The sequence below is a fragment of the Etheostoma cragini genome, chromosome 7 (assembly GCF_013103735.1).
Source record: "Etheostoma cragini isolate CJK2018 chromosome 7, CSU_Ecrag_1.0, whole genome shotgun sequence".
Lineage (NCBI taxonomy): Eukaryota > Metazoa > Chordata > Actinopteri > Perciformes > Percidae > Etheostoma > Etheostoma cragini.
In genome coordinates this window covers 24462005-24480645 of record NC_048413.1, presented here as the reverse complement: position 1 = coordinate 24480645, position 18641 = coordinate 24462005, and the positions used below count along the sequence as shown (strand labels likewise).

General features: G+C 40.2%; 1 protein-coding gene across 7 annotated transcripts in view; it reads left to right on the top strand.

The window, feature by feature from the left end:
- arhgap4b (Rho GTPase activating protein 4b) overlaps positions 1-16023 on the top strand; it is a 28443-nt gene extending 12420 nt beyond the window's left edge. The window contains exons 5-25 of one of the 7 annotated variants that reach the window (XM_034875915.1): positions 604-666; positions 803-976; positions 1156-1284; positions 1892-2113; positions 2446-2547; positions 2749-2934; positions 3611-3695; positions 4646-4673; positions 4959-5055; positions 7188-7248; positions 7457-7534; positions 8101-8229; positions 9853-9958; positions 10106-10333; positions 11561-11616; positions 11849-12020; positions 12796-12819; positions 12856-12921; positions 13143-13250; positions 13740-13842; positions 15384-16023. In XM_034875915.1, coding sequence (XP_034731806.1) covers positions 604-666; positions 803-976; positions 1156-1284; positions 1892-2113; positions 2446-2547; positions 2749-2934; positions 3611-3695; positions 4646-4673; positions 4959-5055; positions 7188-7248; positions 7457-7534; positions 8101-8229; positions 9853-9958; positions 10106-10333; positions 11561-11616; positions 11849-12020; positions 12796-12819; positions 12856-12921; positions 13143-13250; positions 13740-13842; positions 15384-15572 — 2406 coding nt within the window. In that variant the 3' untranslated portion in view covers positions 15573-16023. Of the gene's footprint in view, positions 1-603; positions 667-802; positions 977-1155; positions 1285-1891; positions 2114-2445; positions 2548-2748; positions 2935-3610; positions 3696-4645; positions 4674-4958; positions 5056-5588; positions 5617-7187; positions 7249-7456; positions 7535-8100; positions 8230-9852; positions 9959-10105; positions 10334-11560; positions 11617-11848; positions 12021-12795; positions 12922-13142; positions 13251-13739; positions 13843-15383 lie in introns of all 7 variants that reach the window. The other 6 variants (XM_034875914.1, XM_034875916.1, XM_034875919.1 and 3 more) reach the window with 6 other exon arrangements.
- Positions 16024-18641: the final 2618 nt, after the last annotated feature.

Sequence of the window (18641 nt, the reverse complement as noted above, 5' to 3'; positions counted from 1 at the left end):
CACCTAGCTGAACCTCCAACACTCACTTGTGTGGTGATGTGAAAATAAAACTGAAATTTAAAATTGTTTTTTAAAAGGGAGTCTTTACATTACATTTAAGCATGTTAGAGGATTAGGCATATGCTACCAGAGAGGACAAGTTAGCTGTTAGTAAGCTAATGTTAGCTATGTGTAAGAAAGCTAAGGCCCTTGCAAACATTCCACTATAACTCATGTTTCATACTGTCAAAAGGCTTTAACTTAACTTACAGACAAATAGTTAGCCTAAAACCGACATTTGGATTTTTGATGCTTGCTGTGGCTGCACACGTAACCTGGTGATGCCTTGTGTCTTATTGCTTGTATCCACTTTTGTCTTCTTAAAGGCTGCATCCCACTACACAGCTGCTGTTAGGCGTCTATTTATTGTTTGCTAGCAGACAGAATTGACATGAAGGAAGGCACATTTACCCAATACATAGTTAAAGGTCTCATTAAACTCTCTGCAAGAAAGTGTAGAAGTGCATATCCCAAAATGTCAAATTATTGCTTTAAAGTAATTATTACATCAATTTGGCAAGTGTTAAATGTTTTTGACAAGGAATCTTCTTTTGTAAATTGCAGAGCAAAGAAGTTGGCATCCAGATGCAGGATGAGTTGCTAAAGGTCACCACCGAAATGCAGACGGTGAGCATTTTGCTGTCTTTGCATGTGTGTGTGTGTGTGTTTGTGTGTGTGTGTGTGTGTGTGTGTGTGTGTAATGATGTAAAATGGTGTATTAGTACGCACTGACTAATGTGGAGCTTCGTGTGTGCTAAAAAAGGCTATGAAGACATATAACCAGTACCACACAGACTGTCTGATAGCTGAGGGGAAACTGAAGGAAGCCGAACGGTTGGAGGAGAGACAAACCGGAAAGTCAGCTGAGCTCGGCCTCGGCCAATCAGGAGGGCAGAGACGGAGCTCCGTCAAGAAGATGGAGAGACTAATGGAAAAAGTGAGTGTGTTTTTCGGTGCTGGAAGTGTGTGTGTGTATGTGAGAGCCACAAGAGGTATTGAACAGTTTTTTCAACAAGTCTGTTCAAGTGTATATACTTAAAATTTTGTAAAATGCATCTATCTCCTGTAGAGGACTTTTTATTAACATATGGTTGTGTGCTCTTATGACACGCACAGAGGCATGGCAGAGTACAGGAGAACCAGCTGAAGTGTACCAAGGCTCGTAATGACTACCTGCTGAATCTAGCAGCAGCCAACGCAGCCATGAACAAGTACTACCTGCAGGACATCAGCACTCTCATCGACGTAAGCAACATGCAATTTGTGTTGCGTGACTGTCTGTGTGTGATTATGTGACTGAGATCATTGACTGCTTTAGATTTACTTTTCGGTGCCACTCTTTCCTGTTGTTATTTAAAGAAAAGCTGAGATAGTACGGGTAGAATAATTGGAATAATAGGATTTCTTTCTTTATTTTCTTCTTCTTTTTATTGCAAGACAGAAGACAAAACATTAACGGACCTGGGCGGACCAATCAGAACCGTTTATCTCACATGGGGCAGGTTTTAGGCAATGACTGACAGAGGAACGTCATGCTAGTCTCGAACTTAACCGGCACACTGCGCACCGCACCATATTTACAAAACTCAGATTAAACTGTCAAAGTTTGTGTGTGTGTGTGTGTGTGTGTGTGTGTTTGTGTGTGTGTCTGTATATGTGTGTAGGTATGTGTGTGTCTGCATGATTACATGATCACTCTGGAACAAAGTAGGATGGATGGGTGGGGGTGATGTTGATGGGGATGGGGATGGGATTGTGGGAAATCACAATATTTCTGTTGAATTCCCTATGCATTTATTTTTTTTAAAGCCTACCAAGTCACCACATTCTTTATTTTTTTAACTCTTGGCAGTGCTGTGACCTGGGCTTCCATCTGTCCGTGGAGAGGGTGATGAAGTGCTACATGGCTAGTAGGTGGCGCATCCAGAAGACAGAGGAGACCGGTCTCAAGCAGCTGGAGGCTGCCGTGACGTCCCTGGACCAGGGTGGAGACAGAGATGCGTTGCTACAGCAACACGATGCTGCTTTCTGCCTTCCTTTCAAATTTAACTACCATCCACATGAGGGAGACCAGGTGAAGAACTGGAATTACTGAGCAGGCTGGGGCTTTATTCAGGGCCAGTGGGGGAACAATACATTGGAATGAGTGCACTTGTTTAACCCTGTTAAATTTACATCAGCTACTTCTTTTCATTTCACTTTATTTTTTTCAGGCAAGTCATTAAGAACAGGTTCTTGATTACAATGGCTGACTGTGACATGCTCCCGTGACCTAAGTCGACCTAAAATGAAAGCATCACAAATTTTAGGAAAAATCCCCTCCCATCTATCTCCAAACAACATCCCAGTGGTTTGAACGTGATGGTCCCTTGTAGTGTTGTAATAAATTTTGTTTGCGCATTTCAGGTGTGTGAGGTGAGTGCGGAGAGCCAGGTGAGGTACGAGCTGGAGACCAGGTTCCAGCAGCTTCAGTCTCGGCTTGCTGCCGTCACCTTGGAAACAGAGGAGGTCAGCTAACCATTCTCACTGCCTGTTTCTTTAATGATCTGTCCGTCTGCCTGTGCCCATGTGTCTGTCACTCACTCACTCTGTCACTTAGCGACAATGTGCAACTTTACACGATGAACCATAAATAAGAAAAATCCCTTTAACACAATATCTCGGAAATATACATGAATTAACCAATAAACATTTTTTCCACCTTCCCAGGTCAGTAAAACGCTTAAAGCAACACTCACAGCCCTGCTGGACAATATGTGTGACAGCGACTGTAACCCCTCCCCCGACGTGCTCAGCAGCCTATCAAATGAGCCCCCTGGAGGAAACACTGCCCAAAAACTTGCAATTGCCAAGCGTCGAGCAAATCAGCAGGAGACAGAGACCTACTATTTTACAGTGAGTTGCCGTTTGCTAGTGGTGCACATGTTGCTGTTGGAATGTCCTTTTAAGCAAAACTTGGTATTGGCCAATCATCGGGCTCTATTTTTGATTACATATTCCTTAATTTACCCTTTAAGGTGTCATAACTGATCACTCAGTAACTTCGCTAGTAGTACTGATATCTTAGTGTTGTTGTATTGGATTTGGGAGATCAATTTTATAATAATAATGATAATACATTTAATTTACATATACATAGCAATTTTCATTGAACTCAAAGAGACTTTATGATAGATCCAGCACATCAGGCATATTAAAAACAAGTGAAGTAAAACAATCAACACATAAAAACAGACATATTAAAAGCAAGTCAAAAAATAAAACCAGCAAATGACAGTAGATGAAATGTGATATTATTCATTGTAAATGTTCTTGTAAAGAGTAAATAACATTTCAGTGGAAGGATTCAGTTGTTTAAATGCGTTGGCACAACACTTGAATAAAAATCATTTTGTATGAAATTCTAAATCCATAGTTTGATTTAATGATGATTTATTTTTTGATTTTTTTTGGCTTTTCTTTCACATTAGAGCTTTAATAAATTTGTTTTTAGAATCCCAACAGAGTTTCCGAGACTGTGCTACAACAGTTAGGGTAAAGTGTAATATCTTTCAACTTTTGTTTGTCTTAGAAAGTGAAGGACTTCCTCATCAGCAGTTCTCTGAACGTCAAACTTCAAGCCAAACATGACCTTCTACAAGATGCCATACAGAAAGGTACAACTATCCGGGTGCAATTTGTGAAGAAAGCCCAAATGGGGGGGTTTGATTAAAAACAAAACATGCACGAATGAAATCAGCGTTCAATCCTCGGGAGTGTTTTAATCCAAATCAGATTTTTTTCCTAAATTTAACGAGGCGTTTTGGTGCCTATACTAGACTGTTATCGGCCGGTGAACGATCACTTTTTCTGACTCAACTCGACTATTTCGCCTCCTGACTATTTTGGCCCCTGTTCACGTTACAACACTCTGCTCATTTTAAAGTTCCTCTATTTTAAGTATATAATTGTTGTGCTTTATGGTCTAGGATATTGGCGAAGTAGATGATGCCTTTCAAGGGAGGATACATGTTGTCCCCGGCGGAGATACAAATAATTATTATGAGGCAGGAAACTGTTCTCTATCATGGAAATAGTGCTTATCTTAGATTTCTTCGCTGTTAATTTTATTTCCTATATACTCCACTATAAAACACCCACATCGCACAGCTTATTTGAGTGTAGTGTTTTATGTTTGTTCCGCTTTGCACCCGGCACCTACTTTCCCCACAATGGAACTCAACTGCTGACAGATGGATCGGAGGTTCAGGTGTGTCATGCATGTAAAGGCTAATGTAGCCTCGAGCCTCAACCAAAGATGAGAGGCAGACTAAAAAGTTGAGGTCTTCACGGGTCTAACAATTTGTGCCTGAACCCAAAAAGACATTTCTGTTTTTAAACTTGTCAAAATAGTCTTCAAACTTAACCAACACTGACTCAAGAGGAGGACATTTATGAGACTCCCTCTGTAGCCACAAAAGGTTTATTGAACTTTTTTTTGACATATGCAGTAGTACTCCCCATCTCCTGTAAACAGACGTTGATGTGTAAAATCAGGGGAGATCTCCTTTAATAATCCCTAAACCCCACCTCACTCTTTCACTTGTTTTCTGTCTCTTTCTTCCAGCGGAGGCTGTCGACAGTGACCCTTCCAGGTAAACAGTGTAATTACACAGCTAAGAATAAAAAGAGTATGACTGAGAGAGGCGTAGAGACAAGGAGAGAGCAGAGAGGACAAGGAAAGAGGAAAGGGTTGACCAAATTTCAACCAAAATGGCCTTTTGGGCAATTTTCAATTATGTCTAAAAAGCAGATTTTTGACAGTGGGGAATGTGAAGTGCATTGTAGCTGATAATAACAATTAGAAAATAGCATTAGACCTTGAGTATTAATACCCACATGTAAAATGGCATCATACATTTTATTATTATATTTCCCAGAATGCATTGTGCTCGGTCACTGCGTGTTCGGAAGTCGAGACCTGTTTCCCAATTCTGCCACACACTCTTCACCACAGACATAATCTCCTACATACAGGTAACACTCACACAAACACACACACACACACACGCAAATAAGAAACAACATCTCTTTGAAATATTTCCCTTTTATGACCTCGTTTTTATTTGCTTGCTGCACTGCACTGCACCGCTGTTCAACCCTCCAAAGGGAACGATTTAGAAAATCCTGTCACACTGAAGCAAAAGAATTGGTGGGGGCTTTTAGCGGCACATGCACACACTGACAGTTCATCCCCTCAGTGTACTTACTCCTGCCTTCATGTGTATGGCGATGCTTATAGTCTATCGCTGGCTTTCTCTCCTTTCAATCCATTCCCCCCCTTTTTATCTCCTCCTCTCTCGTGAAAGGGATTAAAATGCACTGGCCTCTTTGTTGCCTCCTCTCTTGGCTACTCTTTTGAGAGTGTTTGTGTGTGTGTGTGTGTGTGTGTGTGCTTATGTGCGCCTCTTCCCACTGCTTAAGTCTTTATTTCCCCTTATTTCTAACTCTGCCATTTCTAATCTGTGCATTTTCTCTGTCTCCTCTCTGCTGTGCTTGGCTTGGTGCAGAAGAAGAAGGAGAATGTCTCGGACACAGGTACCAAACCCCGTCTGGGACTGCTTCTGTTGCATGAATGCCGGTGGGCTTTCCCCCGCAGTGACCAGGGCCGTACCGCCGAGGTCATGTTCCTGGATTATGTTTTTGGGAATGTTGGGTTTACAGTAGCAACACGGGGAAGTTTAAACACTTCAATGAATAGTTTGTCATTTGTGGAAATACCATGCTTCTTTGCATTTTTTACTCAACACTATAAGAAGAAGAAGATAAGAAGGCTGGTACTGCTCTCGTGTCTGGATGATAAATAAGCCAGTTATTTTAGCTTGGCACAAAGATTGTAAGCGTGGGAAACAGCTAGCCTCTTTCAAAAAGTAAAAACTTTTTGTTCAATGAAAGTACCTCCATGTAAAACCATAACCCGTCTTTTTATATAATGTATGATTAAAATAATTGTCTATTAATTGTATACTCCAATTGGATTAAACAATTTTATCAATTCAGCTGCTGTTTCTTAGCTTGGTCACCAAACAAATCTGTGAGCTCATGTTTTATTTACTCTGGCAGATACATCTCGCCCTGGGCGGACCAATCACAACCGTTTATCTCACATGGGGCGGGTTTTTAGACAATGACTGACAGAGGAACGTCACGCTAGTCTGGAACGTAGCCGGCACACAGCGTACAGCGCAACGCACCATGTTTACAAAACTCAGATTAAACTGTCAAATTGGGCGGTGCTGATCGAATATGAATTCAGTTTTTGTCATTGTGCTGCATATTTCTCACCTAAAATGTTTTAGCAAACACATTTTAGTGTACACAGTGTAAACAGTACACTAAAATAGCTGTAATTTGAGAATGTTTGCGACCAGGCAGACATTTTTCTTTCTGTATGCAGATCTTGCATTTGTTGCTCAGAGCTCAACGTCAACACGTCAGTGTAACTTTAATTGGTTGTAGGTTACGTTTCTTCGCTCTGATTGGTTGGAGGTCTATCTAATTAGCATCCAGAGGCATTTCGGTCTGTGCCGTTGATCACGCCCCTCGGAAATTGAAATCGAGTGGGATGTTCCAGACTTATTATAACTTGCGAATGTGTCTAGCGATGCCATCGTAGCTGGCTCTAGCTTTACATGTCATGGTCAGACACGGGAGTGTTGTTGATTTGCTAATATATCTTTTGGCAAGAGAGCAAAAAAGACTGTTCCCTAACATGTCAAACTATTCTTTTAATTCATTTTTAGATTCAGTATATTTAAATTTAAGGCAGTTGTTGATTTCCAGAACGATTGCCTTCAAAGAACTCCTGTAGTTACTGTAATAGTTAATAGATTTGAGTATGGAGCTCAATAAATAAAATGGGAAAACCAATGTTGGTGTCTTTGGCACATGAAAAACAATCCTGGTTACGGCCCTGGCAGCAACATTAAGTGACAGTGTTGTTCCTAAGCTTTTGTAACTCTCGTCCTCTGTTTAATCACTGTTTTCCTTGTATTGTGTCTTCCTCTCTTCTTGTTATTCTATCTGTTATTTCTCATGTTGACATCCTCTTTCTTTGCATCTTTATCTGTGCTCTCACAACTCCTTCTTCATTCGTCTTTATTCTCCAGAGCTCTGGGCAGCAGATTCCTGTGGTGGTTGAAAGCTGCATCCGTTTCATTAACCTTCATGGTGAGTCAGTTTTTATGGTATACTAGGGTTTATCAGAGCAATGAGCCATGCTGAGAGAACGTTGGACACTGAGAATGAGAAGATGGATTTACACCTTTGTGCATCTGTGTGCAATCCTGTGTGGAACATCGTTCATCTATGATAAAATCTAGCATGTAATATAATGTGGGTGTGTGTGTGTGTGTGTGTGTGTGTTTGTGTATCTCAGGCCTCCACCATGAAGGGATATTTAGAGTCCCCGGGTCACAGAGGGAGGTCAACCACATCAGAGATGCATTTGAGCGAGGTAAATAAGCTTCTGAAATTGCATCACTTTTTCCACAGATTTCTTTTATTTAAACGTTTTTTTTGTCACTAGAATTATTTTACTGTACACATTAATTATGTTCTAAAATACTTGTTGATAAATGTGAAAACTGTAACCTCTGCATTACTGAATTGGGCTGTTAAGCGTTTAACAGTTTTCACCATTTCTCCTTGCAGGACTTTTTTGAGTGGTCTAAAATCATGTTTCGGTGATGCGCTGGCGTCATCGCTAACACAACCCCTACTGCTTACATTGGAGCGCACAGCGTCAGTGTTGTTGTGTTCCACACGCTTTCTTAGCTCTTTCAGAATGATAATTGTAATCAAAAGCTCGGGTTGCTTTTACAAAACGGTCCTACAGTTTGGCAATATAAATAGTCACATTCTAATTATATAATAATACATCCCAACAATTAGACATTTTGAGGAACACATCTTTTTCTACAGCCCTATTGCATTTGACTGTATGTCTTGTTTCTGCCTGAAAAAAGTGTACATAGGCTTTTGTGTATGCATCATCTAACAAGTGTGTTTCCTTCCCTGTAGGAGAGGATCCGCTGTCAGACAGCGAGTGTGACCTGGACTCTGTGGCCGGTGTGTTGAAGCTTTACTTCAGGGGCCTTGAGCCTCCTCTCTTCCCTTACGACAGTTACTCTCAGCTGTTGGAGTGTGGCCGTAAGTCCCCCTTCTAAACCTCTATGTCTGTTCTCAGATCCTGGAGGTTATCATGTCTACTTTGGTTTTTTGTGGCGTTTTTCCATTAATAGTAACTGCTCGACTCGCCTCGACTCGGCTCGATTGCAGATCAGTACTGCCTCACGCGTGACGACCAGCGGGAGGCTGGTTGCCATAGCAGGAAACTGCTGTGACCCATTGCTACACACACACAGAACGTCGAAGGTGTGTTGCTTTTGATTATTGGCATGTAGCTGTTGCCACAACCAGAAGACAAATTAGTTTCAAAACAAGCTGGAGGCAGCAAAAAAAAAAAAAAAGACTGGCTAAACTATTTAAAAAGGCCGGGTTGTCTTCAGGACACCTCCCTGTCTGTCGCTAGCAATGATTACGCAGGGAATAGTGACAATTCTCTCCAACCAATCAGTAGTCTGCAGGTTTTTTACATCACCTTTTGATATTGTCTCATCTCGCTTGGGACCTCGACTGAGATAGTACTAAAAGAAGTGCCTGTTAGCAGGTACCGGAGGACTTTTTTTGTAATGGAAAACCAAAAAAGGCGAGTAGAGTCGAGGCGAGTCGAGTAGGTAGCAGGCAGTGGAAAAACGCCAACAGATGTTTGTCTCGCTTTGACCATCCTCCACATGATGCGTAGGAGGGTCTGGCTAGTCCACACAGCATTTCAGAATGGGAGAAATACACATTCTGATGTATTGGCCTTTCTTTAAACCAATCAAAATGCTCTCAGGAAGGAACTTGTTTTGGTGGAACATGTGTACGTTCAGAAGTTGTTTTGGTCATGCGAGAGAAACCTCAGACTGGACAGATCTAGTCCAGTCTAGCCAGCTGTCTGGATTTACCCTGCATTTACCATATTTACCATGGTCCTCATAAGTTGTCCGGAGTTTAAAATTCCAACACAAAGAAAGCAGAAGGAAACGGACATCGGTGAAAAGACATGCACCTAGCGGAATTTCCTGCCGGGGCTATCCCAGAAATAGAACATTGAGGAAATAGACTACTTAGTTATTCATGCATCACTTTGTTTCTAAATGCTTATCCTACCTTGATTTAGGTTATCCCCTCATTCAAGTATTGCAGAACCTTTTGCCCTTCAAATAATCCTGCAAATTTTGGTTGATCTTTCTGCAGCTTTAGTAGTAGCTTTACGCATAGGCGGAAATCAGTCAGGCACATTGAATATGACACATGCCTTTGGTGTGGGAGACTTGGGTTTGATTCCCTTGCAATACAGCAAGGCAGTGTGATTCCTACTCTCTCTGCAGGTGCATCCCACTTTCTTGTTTGCAGTCTGATGCCTGTGTTCTTGTTATTCCTGTAGGCCCGATTTAAAAAAAACAGAAACTAGTCACAATTTGCACAGCTAATCAAGTTCATGAGCCTGCCTGCAGGTTGTTTACTCATGCAGTGGCATACTAAATCAACCTAGCCCCCAAACTTAAGTAGTACTTTCTTCAAGTCAGAATTTTAAATGATTTATGCCTCTGACACAGTTTCTAATGGCTACAGGCATGAAGAAACTGTAACTGCAACAAATACAACTTGTGGTTATAATAGCTGAACCTTTGAACCTCGTGCTCCTTTCCTTTCTGTCATGATCAGAAATCGAGGGGGTGACAGAGAAAGCTCTCCAGATTAAAGCGATTGTCTCCACCTTCCCACGGCCTCTCCTCATCGTGATGCGCTACCTTTTCGCTTTCCTCAATCAGTAAGCTACGACATACCCAAGTGGGACTCTTTTAATGTAATATTTGCTATGGTAATAAAACTTAATTAGCATAAGAAACAATAAGTTGTGTGTGTGTGTGTGTGTGTGTGTGTTTGTGTGTGTGTGTGTGTGGGGGGGTTTTCCCAGTGTGTCCCAGTACAGTGATGAGAACATGATGCTGCCCTACAACCTGGCAGTTTGCTTCGGTCCAAGCCTCTTGAGGGGTTTGGATTCTGATGATGCTGTTGCTAGGCAACCACAGGTCAATGATCTTGTCAAAACCATGATCCTCCAACATGACATCATCTTCCCCAGCCAATCAGAACTGCCGGGCCCCGTCTACGAGAAGCACATGACCCTGGAGCAAGAGTACTGGTAAGAGATGAGTAGGCGTTGATGTAATTGTGCTGAAATGCACTTAACATCAATATATATACAGTATATACAGTATATACACTATATACAGTATACACAGTACATACAGTATATATAGTCTCCATCCATCCTTCTTCATCCACTTATCTGGTACTTTCCCAGGCGTACCCAGGCCAGGTTGGAGATATACAGTCTATACAGTGTATATATATATATAATCTATTCCATACTAATTAATTATTGTAACCTTATAACCTAATATTATTTGTTGTTTGTTCTACAGCAAATTTTGGAATCATCCACAGCATCAACATGTTGTTTAAATGCTCTGAGCAATAATACACAACACGTCTTCTTTGTAGCGTTCATGTTGTTTCTTTATTACTTAAAGCTTATGAACACACCGGAATCGGAAGAACGACTTCCTAACTTGGGAAATAGGATCTGAAGAGCATGTGAATTGGCCCTAGTGGAGGTCTGCGCTCTATGAGTGCCACCCTTGTTTTAGTTACATATGTTTTTTTGACTTGCTTGATACATACTTTTACAGTGTTGGAGCTTGGCTAATCACGTATTTGGTCAAATCTGGTTGATTTGTTGAATTATTCCAACTTGAATATGTGATCAAACTGGCTTCCATTACTCATGTCTAAACATAATATCATCTCTGCTTATTTTTGCACTTCTTGTTCTAAATAAACCACAGGGCAACAGCCTTGCATCTTCCCAAAGATTTGTTGGTTATTTAGAGTTTACGACTCTAGTCTGGTTCCAAGTATGTAGACCTTAGCCCCTTTTTTCTTGGCTGATCCTCAAAAACAGAATTTCATGCCATGCCATGCCACAGGCATTAGACAGACACTCTTTGTGTAAAAACTGCTTAATATTATTAAGCTGATTGCTCACTAAATTTGAACTGTAGCCTCCAGCCTATCAACAGTGTCCATGGAAACACCCCCAAATCAGCTCTTGGCTAATTCGCTAAGTGTATCTGTTTTCATCATGAACATTTATATAATCCAATTTTTGACATTTGACATAGGATTATAACTGCTTTTGAGGTTTTATGGGTCACTTGGGCCCAGTATGAAGTACTGTATTAAGTGAAATTACATAAGAGAAGTGATTATTGTAAATAGGAAGCCTGTGGTATGACAGTTGGTCTGTGTGACAAACAGAAAAAGGAACTGTGCATCACTGAGTTTCATTCTTAATGCTTGTCTGCAGTGAGCCAATCACAGAGGAGGGAGACGGAGAGACTGAGCCACTGCCCAGTGAGGACGGTGTGTACATGCAGTAAAGTACACACACACACACACACACACACACACACACACCAAAGTCTGGATTAACAATAGCCTAAATTACCATAGCCTACTTCACATGAATGTACCACAAACCACATTTACATTTTGAATGAGATATTTTGGATTTGATTATGATGCATAAGCATGCATGAATTAGTTGAGATTAATTATGTGCTCGAGTTAATTGTAACCGTGCATGTGTGTACAGAGTGGGAGGCAGTGGCCATGTTTGACTACGTGGCGAGATCTCCAGCAGAGCTATCCTTCAAGCAGGGAGAGCTTCTCATCGTTTACAGCAAGGCCTCCTGTGATTGGTGGAGAGGCGAAGCGGGAGGGGTTAAGGGTCTCATCCCTCACAAGTACATCAGCATGTTGGATGGGTGAGTGACATTTCTACTTCAGAACCATTCAGCCAACCACTGCGGCCATATCCAGAACCATTGCCAATACAGAAGTGGATCTTGAAATGGATCTTGGAGGCATCCTTCTCAGTTTGAGACGGTACAAATTATTGAAGTGATGGCTAAAATAATGCTGTACTTTTCAGGATTATTTTCAAGGCGCAGTTTGGTAACAGGGCACAATTTATATTAAAGGAATAGTTTGGCATCTCAACCCTCAGCAGACCCAGATGACAGGTGCCTTGAAAAAAGACAAATCACCTTGAGCACGTCCCACAGATTAAAAAAGGTTTTTCAACCACTACTGGTTTAGACACATATAATGAATAAGTATTTCAACCTCAGTTTAGTATTCTATACTTGTGTGTGAAGTGTTTGGCCTAAACCAATCCACAGTTAACCCTGGCCATAGTGATTACAGTAGTTGTACAGACAAAGTGCATGGTATATAAACAGAGGGTGGAATATGATTTATTAACACCGCTAAAAGCCAAAGCCTGGAAATATGCCATACACATAAATTAACATTACACACGCTCAACAAAACAATTGAATACCACAAGTTTCACAAAAGTTGTGTTTTTGTAGCGCTGTTGCATTGTTATGTAATGTGTGGTAAGGAGTTTTCATTATTTTGTCCACCCACTTTAGATTTCTACCTTGTCTAGAAAGTATATTAAATATCTGGTCACTTCTGCTCCTGCTCCCTCCTACAATTACTTTGTCACTCAACCTTCCCATCCTGTATTTAAAGATCAGAGAGAGGGAAAAGAGAGGATGCAGGAGGAGGAGGAGGAGGAGGAGGAGGAGGAGGAGGAGGAGGAGGAGGCAGCACGGGAAACCTGACAGCAGAAGATCCACAGACGGAGAACACAACTCGGTATTCACACACGCACACACACACAAACACACACACACACATACGTCATTGGATGCACACCGCAATATAAGAATGCATTCACATGAGCACACACAATAGATGTAGACAGCAAAATACACACACACAGACATAAATACTAACATTGTTGCACACAGCCAAACAAACTTGCACATGAATGCACACGACATAAAGTTACAAAGTTTCAGTCTATGTCTCGACAGGATGCGGGTGAACAGCGACAGTGCTTCGTTGCCTGGGAGACAGAGAGGAAGTGAGGGTAGCCCCAATCGAAAGCAGCCAACATCTCCAGCCACACGACACCTGCCAGTGTAAGACTGACACACACACTTTGGACACAATGAAGGCTGTATGCATGTATTGTATAACGTATGACAAGACTCTGCTTGGTTTATCACTCAAACACATAGAGGTATATAGTCTCTAATATATGGAGATATATTGGATATGACATACTGTATATGTCTATTTACATTATGCATGGTAAATTGAGACAGCTAGCTAGACTGTCTGTACAATCTGAGTTGTCTCTTGCCAAACTAAAACTACTTTTAAACGTACACGTTCCACCAAAACAAGTTCCTTTCTGAGGCTACAGTATTTAGCAGCGGCTCTGTGCAGACCTTAGCGCCACACATTGTGATTGGTTTGAAGGATTGCATATAAACCAGAGCCGGTTTTTCTCCCATCCCTGAATGCTATGTGGACCAGCCAGACCCTCCTCCACTGCAACCTGGAGGATAGCCTGGTAAAAAGGGACACTATATTTTGTCTTACCAGTTTTACCTTTTGTCTTCTAGGTCTCAGGAGCGAAGACACACTTTGGACACTGTGAGACAGGGCAGCTTCAAAACCACAGACAGACTTCCATTCGGTCAGGCAGACAGACCAGCAGTCGACAAGGTTGGTAGTCCATCCTGGACTCAGGCTGATATATCACACCTGAGAAACTGTAAATTATGCCTCCTTACTTACTTTTCAATTCAGTCAATCAAACTCTGTAATTTTGTTATACCAAAGGAGGCTAGTGACACATGTAAGGCTCTGTTCCAAAAAGCAGATTGGAATCTGACTGAATTATGGACTGGATGACTGTACTGAATTCAGAGTTAAGTTTTGTTGTGGTTAAACATGCTACTGTGCTACATGCCACTATTGGAACTACATCCTGTTGTGTTTTGGTGTCAAAGCTTAGAGATAAGACACCTATGATACACCTCCTTGAAAGGAAATATAATCACACTTCTTGTACTGACTTTCTCTTTTTCTCTGTGAATGATTCATGCACACATCCGTTTTCCACTGACAGCAGTGTTATACAGAACATTTACTCAGTGAAAAGAAAATAGACCTTGCGTCTGCACAAATCTCCCTTCTCTACCACATGTATATGTGTTGCTACAAAAACATGCAGTGCAAGAGAAACGCATTTGAAAAAATATTTTAAATAGGTTTGAGGAATTGTTTTGAGGAGTCGGTAGAGTCATTTTTAATATTCACAGTAAAAGAAGAACAAGAGCACAATAAATCTCTTAGGTTTAATACATGGGATGTTTTTTTCTCAGCTTGATCATTGGAATGAGTGCCACAGTCATAGCAAAATAGTTTTGTGATGCTGGAAAGCACATAACATTAAACCCCAATTAGGACATCTGCAGCTCATCATTTCTCCCTGTTTGTTACGCTCTCTGTTTTAGCTACAGAGTGAGGCATCACACTTTTGTTCCATCTTTGTTGGGAGTTGCATAAGCGCAGTAGCTAGGGAAGAACTACTAGCCAATAAGGAGAAGAGTATGAGGGCGTGCCACGAGCCACTCATTATTATGCAGCTAGGCAAGCATTATAACGTGTGTTACAAAGTGAGGCATGTTTGTCACGGAAGTGGAGGCTGGACTACAACAGAGCTGTTTGGAGCAGTTTGTTAACTGTGTCTTCTGTTAGAGATGGTAACTCACTTTGGGGGGGGGGACGTTGGGCTTTTTCACTTTGTAAACCTATAACATGCACAAAAAAGATACATAACGCAATTAAGCAAAGGGAAAAGCCAAAAAGCTTAATATGAGTACTTTAATACTTTTAGATCAATGCATTGATTCCAGAACATATTTTAAATACCAGACTGGATTTACATATTCATGTTCCCCAGAGATGTAGGAGTATTTTCAACATGATAATGCCTGTCATTGTGCAAGAAAAACATTAATGGGAAATTACATAAATAATTTGGCTTCAGTTGCCTGATTTCATCGATCACCTTCTGGATGAACTTGAACTCATCATTCATGATGCATCTTCTGCAGTTGTCACTGGTCACAGGTTCCTTGTCCAGTGGGAGGTGTTATCAGCGTCACTGAGAGTATACTTTCATTATCCTGCGTGTCATTCTTTGCCTTTGCTGTTTCCTTCTCCTCCTCCTCCTCCTCTTCCTCCTCCTCCTCTCTCAGGACATGATCAGCCGTCAGATGAACTCGGTGTTCAAGGAGCTCCTGTCTCGCCAGCCGGCCGTGCCGCCGTCCACCCTCGCCACCCCTGCTCCCTCTTCCTCCTCTTCCTCTCTTCCTCAAGCTGCCCCCACTGCCAAAAAAGTAGGATTCAGCCTCAGAGGACGGGCCCTTTTCAGACCAGTGGACTGAGTGGGAGAAGAGGACGAGTGGGGATCATTGATTCATTGTTTAATGATGAAGATTATGCTGATGCCCATGACACATTTGGTGAAGATCTTGATTTATTTTTTTGACACATGTATAATATTCGCGTCTCTGCCATCTCATAGTGCCACTAGTCTCAGTGCCGTGTTACTGTACGTCCAGTGTGTCTGTTTTCCAGCTGGGTTTTGGTCTTTTTATGTTCTGGTCTGTTTTTGTTCTCCAGGCTTTTTTAATTTTCTGGGGAATCAGGGATGTGACATCACCAGACGGACTTGTTAAAGTGGTTGCCATGATACTTAAAACAACAACAACATACTTAAGCTGCCCCCCAGTGGCAGGTCTAAGATCTTTTTATTTTTGCTTCATTGCAAATGAACGAAAACTGATCCGCGGCCTGAGTGCCTTCACAACATTTGCTCTTCACAAGTATTTCACTTGGACATATTTGATAGGTTTATTATATTTAAAAACTCTAGGAAAGTGTTTATGGAACCCCAAAGTGTTCAATGTTTAATAAGACATTATGAAATAAATAAGCTTGTGAATAAACTGTGTAAAATAAATAAAAAGAACTAACATTTTGGGAAAACTAGGCAATTCTTAACACATTACTTTGAAATGTTTATTCAATATTTTATTACTATAATAACATTAACAATTCAATTTACATACATGTACTGTTTGATGTACAGTATATAATGTTGTTAGATATATGTATATAACAACATTAACAATTAAATTACATAATATAATAGTAATATATATATATATATATATATATATATATATTACTCACTGTCAGGAAAAGCGGCATTAAGACACATGACATAAGTGTTATTGGTAAAGATGCCATTAGGAAATAAAAGGGCATTTTGAAACATATATATAAATAAATAGTCCTAAAAAGCTCTACTCTGATGTTGTTTCATTAACCTACTTATGATGAAATAGCATTTTATAATAATAATTGGAGCTTTAATAATTTTTAGTCTTAATTTCACAAATGATTAATTTATTTGTTTATTTGTATGTTACGCAGTTCATTCATGTGAATATTTATTTTGTAACTATTTATTTATTTGATTATTTAATATTGAACATTGTGGGGCCCCATAGATGTTAGCTGGGAAAATTAAGCAGTGGGGTCAGTACTCTATAGCAGCATGCAGCATTAGCAAGCACACGGGCGGCACACACACAACACACACACACAAAAAGACAGAAAAAACATTCCCCTTCATATGTGATATATGGTCTGATACGCAGGCCAAAACTCAGGGCTTTCGCAGAGTTAGAGCCGGGCTAACTCAGGTTTGGCTTCAACGGAATAAGTAAGAGTTTCTCACTCAGGGCTTTGGTTGACTTATTCTTCAACTGGAAACTTTGCCCTAGCCACAAAAGCCAAAAACAGCCCCCATTTTAAAGAGGATTCAGTGACTTCCTTTGGTTTAAACTGTGAATTCAACAGCGGCATTTTGGAGCCAAGATCAAAAACTTTTGTCTCATTCACCCCCCTCTGACTTTATCTAGCACCATCCATAGGTCCCATTGTTTTGAGGATTATTGCAGTGAGGTGTACAATTACTTTGACTCAAAAAGTATTTGAAATGTTTTTACATGGTGGCTCCCCTCTGTCGTGTTTCAGTATTATTAACATATAAGTAGAATCCTTTTTTAATTGATTCTGCCTCTATGGTAAAACACCCTGTTGTTCTGGATCACTGTTTGATGATGTCACTAAAGTTACTGTGTCCAATTGTATGTGTGGTAAAAAAAAAGAGAATTCAATAAAGTTGATAAAGTGATGAATGATTAAGGGGTTGTTGTCAGTGTACTTAAATTGCATGTAAACAACTGATTGTGTTCTAGGGGAAGATCAACAGGGGGAAATGTGGGGGTATTGTAACATGTTGCAACATTCAGTCATCACTTTGTCCCTAAGATGTCCAGAGCCCCGAAACAGGCAAAAATAGTAGGCACAGCTCCACTTTGCTGAGTGAAGTGAAATAGTCTACGTCACACTAAAACCAAGTCCGTAATGATTGTAATGTAAATACAGTGTGTGGTATTAAAGCAACACCAAAAAATCTTTTGTACCTTAAACTAATGTTTCCAAAATCGTTTCAGTGGTTCATCTACTAGTAACAGGGTGAACTGCAGTTCTGCATTCACTTTGTGGCTCTCTACCAGCTATAACTGCACTATGCAAGGTTGCCCATGTACCCCTGACTGCAGACCCGCAGACACATTGAGGGGCGGGGTTAAACGTTTAACTCCGCCTAGTCTCCAACCGTCCACTACCCAACTCATTTAATACAATGTGGGACTAGAAACCTTAATGGATGTGGCGAAATGCAGCGATTTAAACATAATGAACTTAATCTTTGGTTTTACTAATTATGAAATACAATATTGACACATTTCACAAAACATTAAATACTTCAATAATGCATTAAATGATAAAAAAGTAGAATATTTGAATGTGTATTTATCAAAATCAATTGCAACGTGATACTTTCTTAATGTTATCAAAATCAAACTATCATGAGAAAATAATATATATCATATATATTGTATAATGTATATAATATGTGTATATATATATATATATATATATATATATATATATAATAACACCAATAACTCTGAGAATAAGTTTAATAACATATATACAACCATAATAATAACAACAATAATTAGATTAGATACTTTATTCATCCCACAGTGGGAAAATTACATTGTTACTGCAGCAAAAAAGCAAAACAAACAAACAGTAAACACAAGAAAAACAGGCAAACAACAGAAAGTAAAGTGGCGTCAAATGAAGGTATTGTAAAGTGCGGTTGCCATAGTACAAGAATCAATATTGCATTAAACTGAATATGTAATTGCATTATTAAAGCAAAAGTAGGTAGACATAATATAAATTATATTTACCTGTGACCATAAATAATATTGAAATAGTGAGTACTAGTGAAAACTATAAATACAGATAATAAAGATATACAGAGAGTGTGTGGAGTAAATTAAATAAACAGGAACAGAAACTACAAC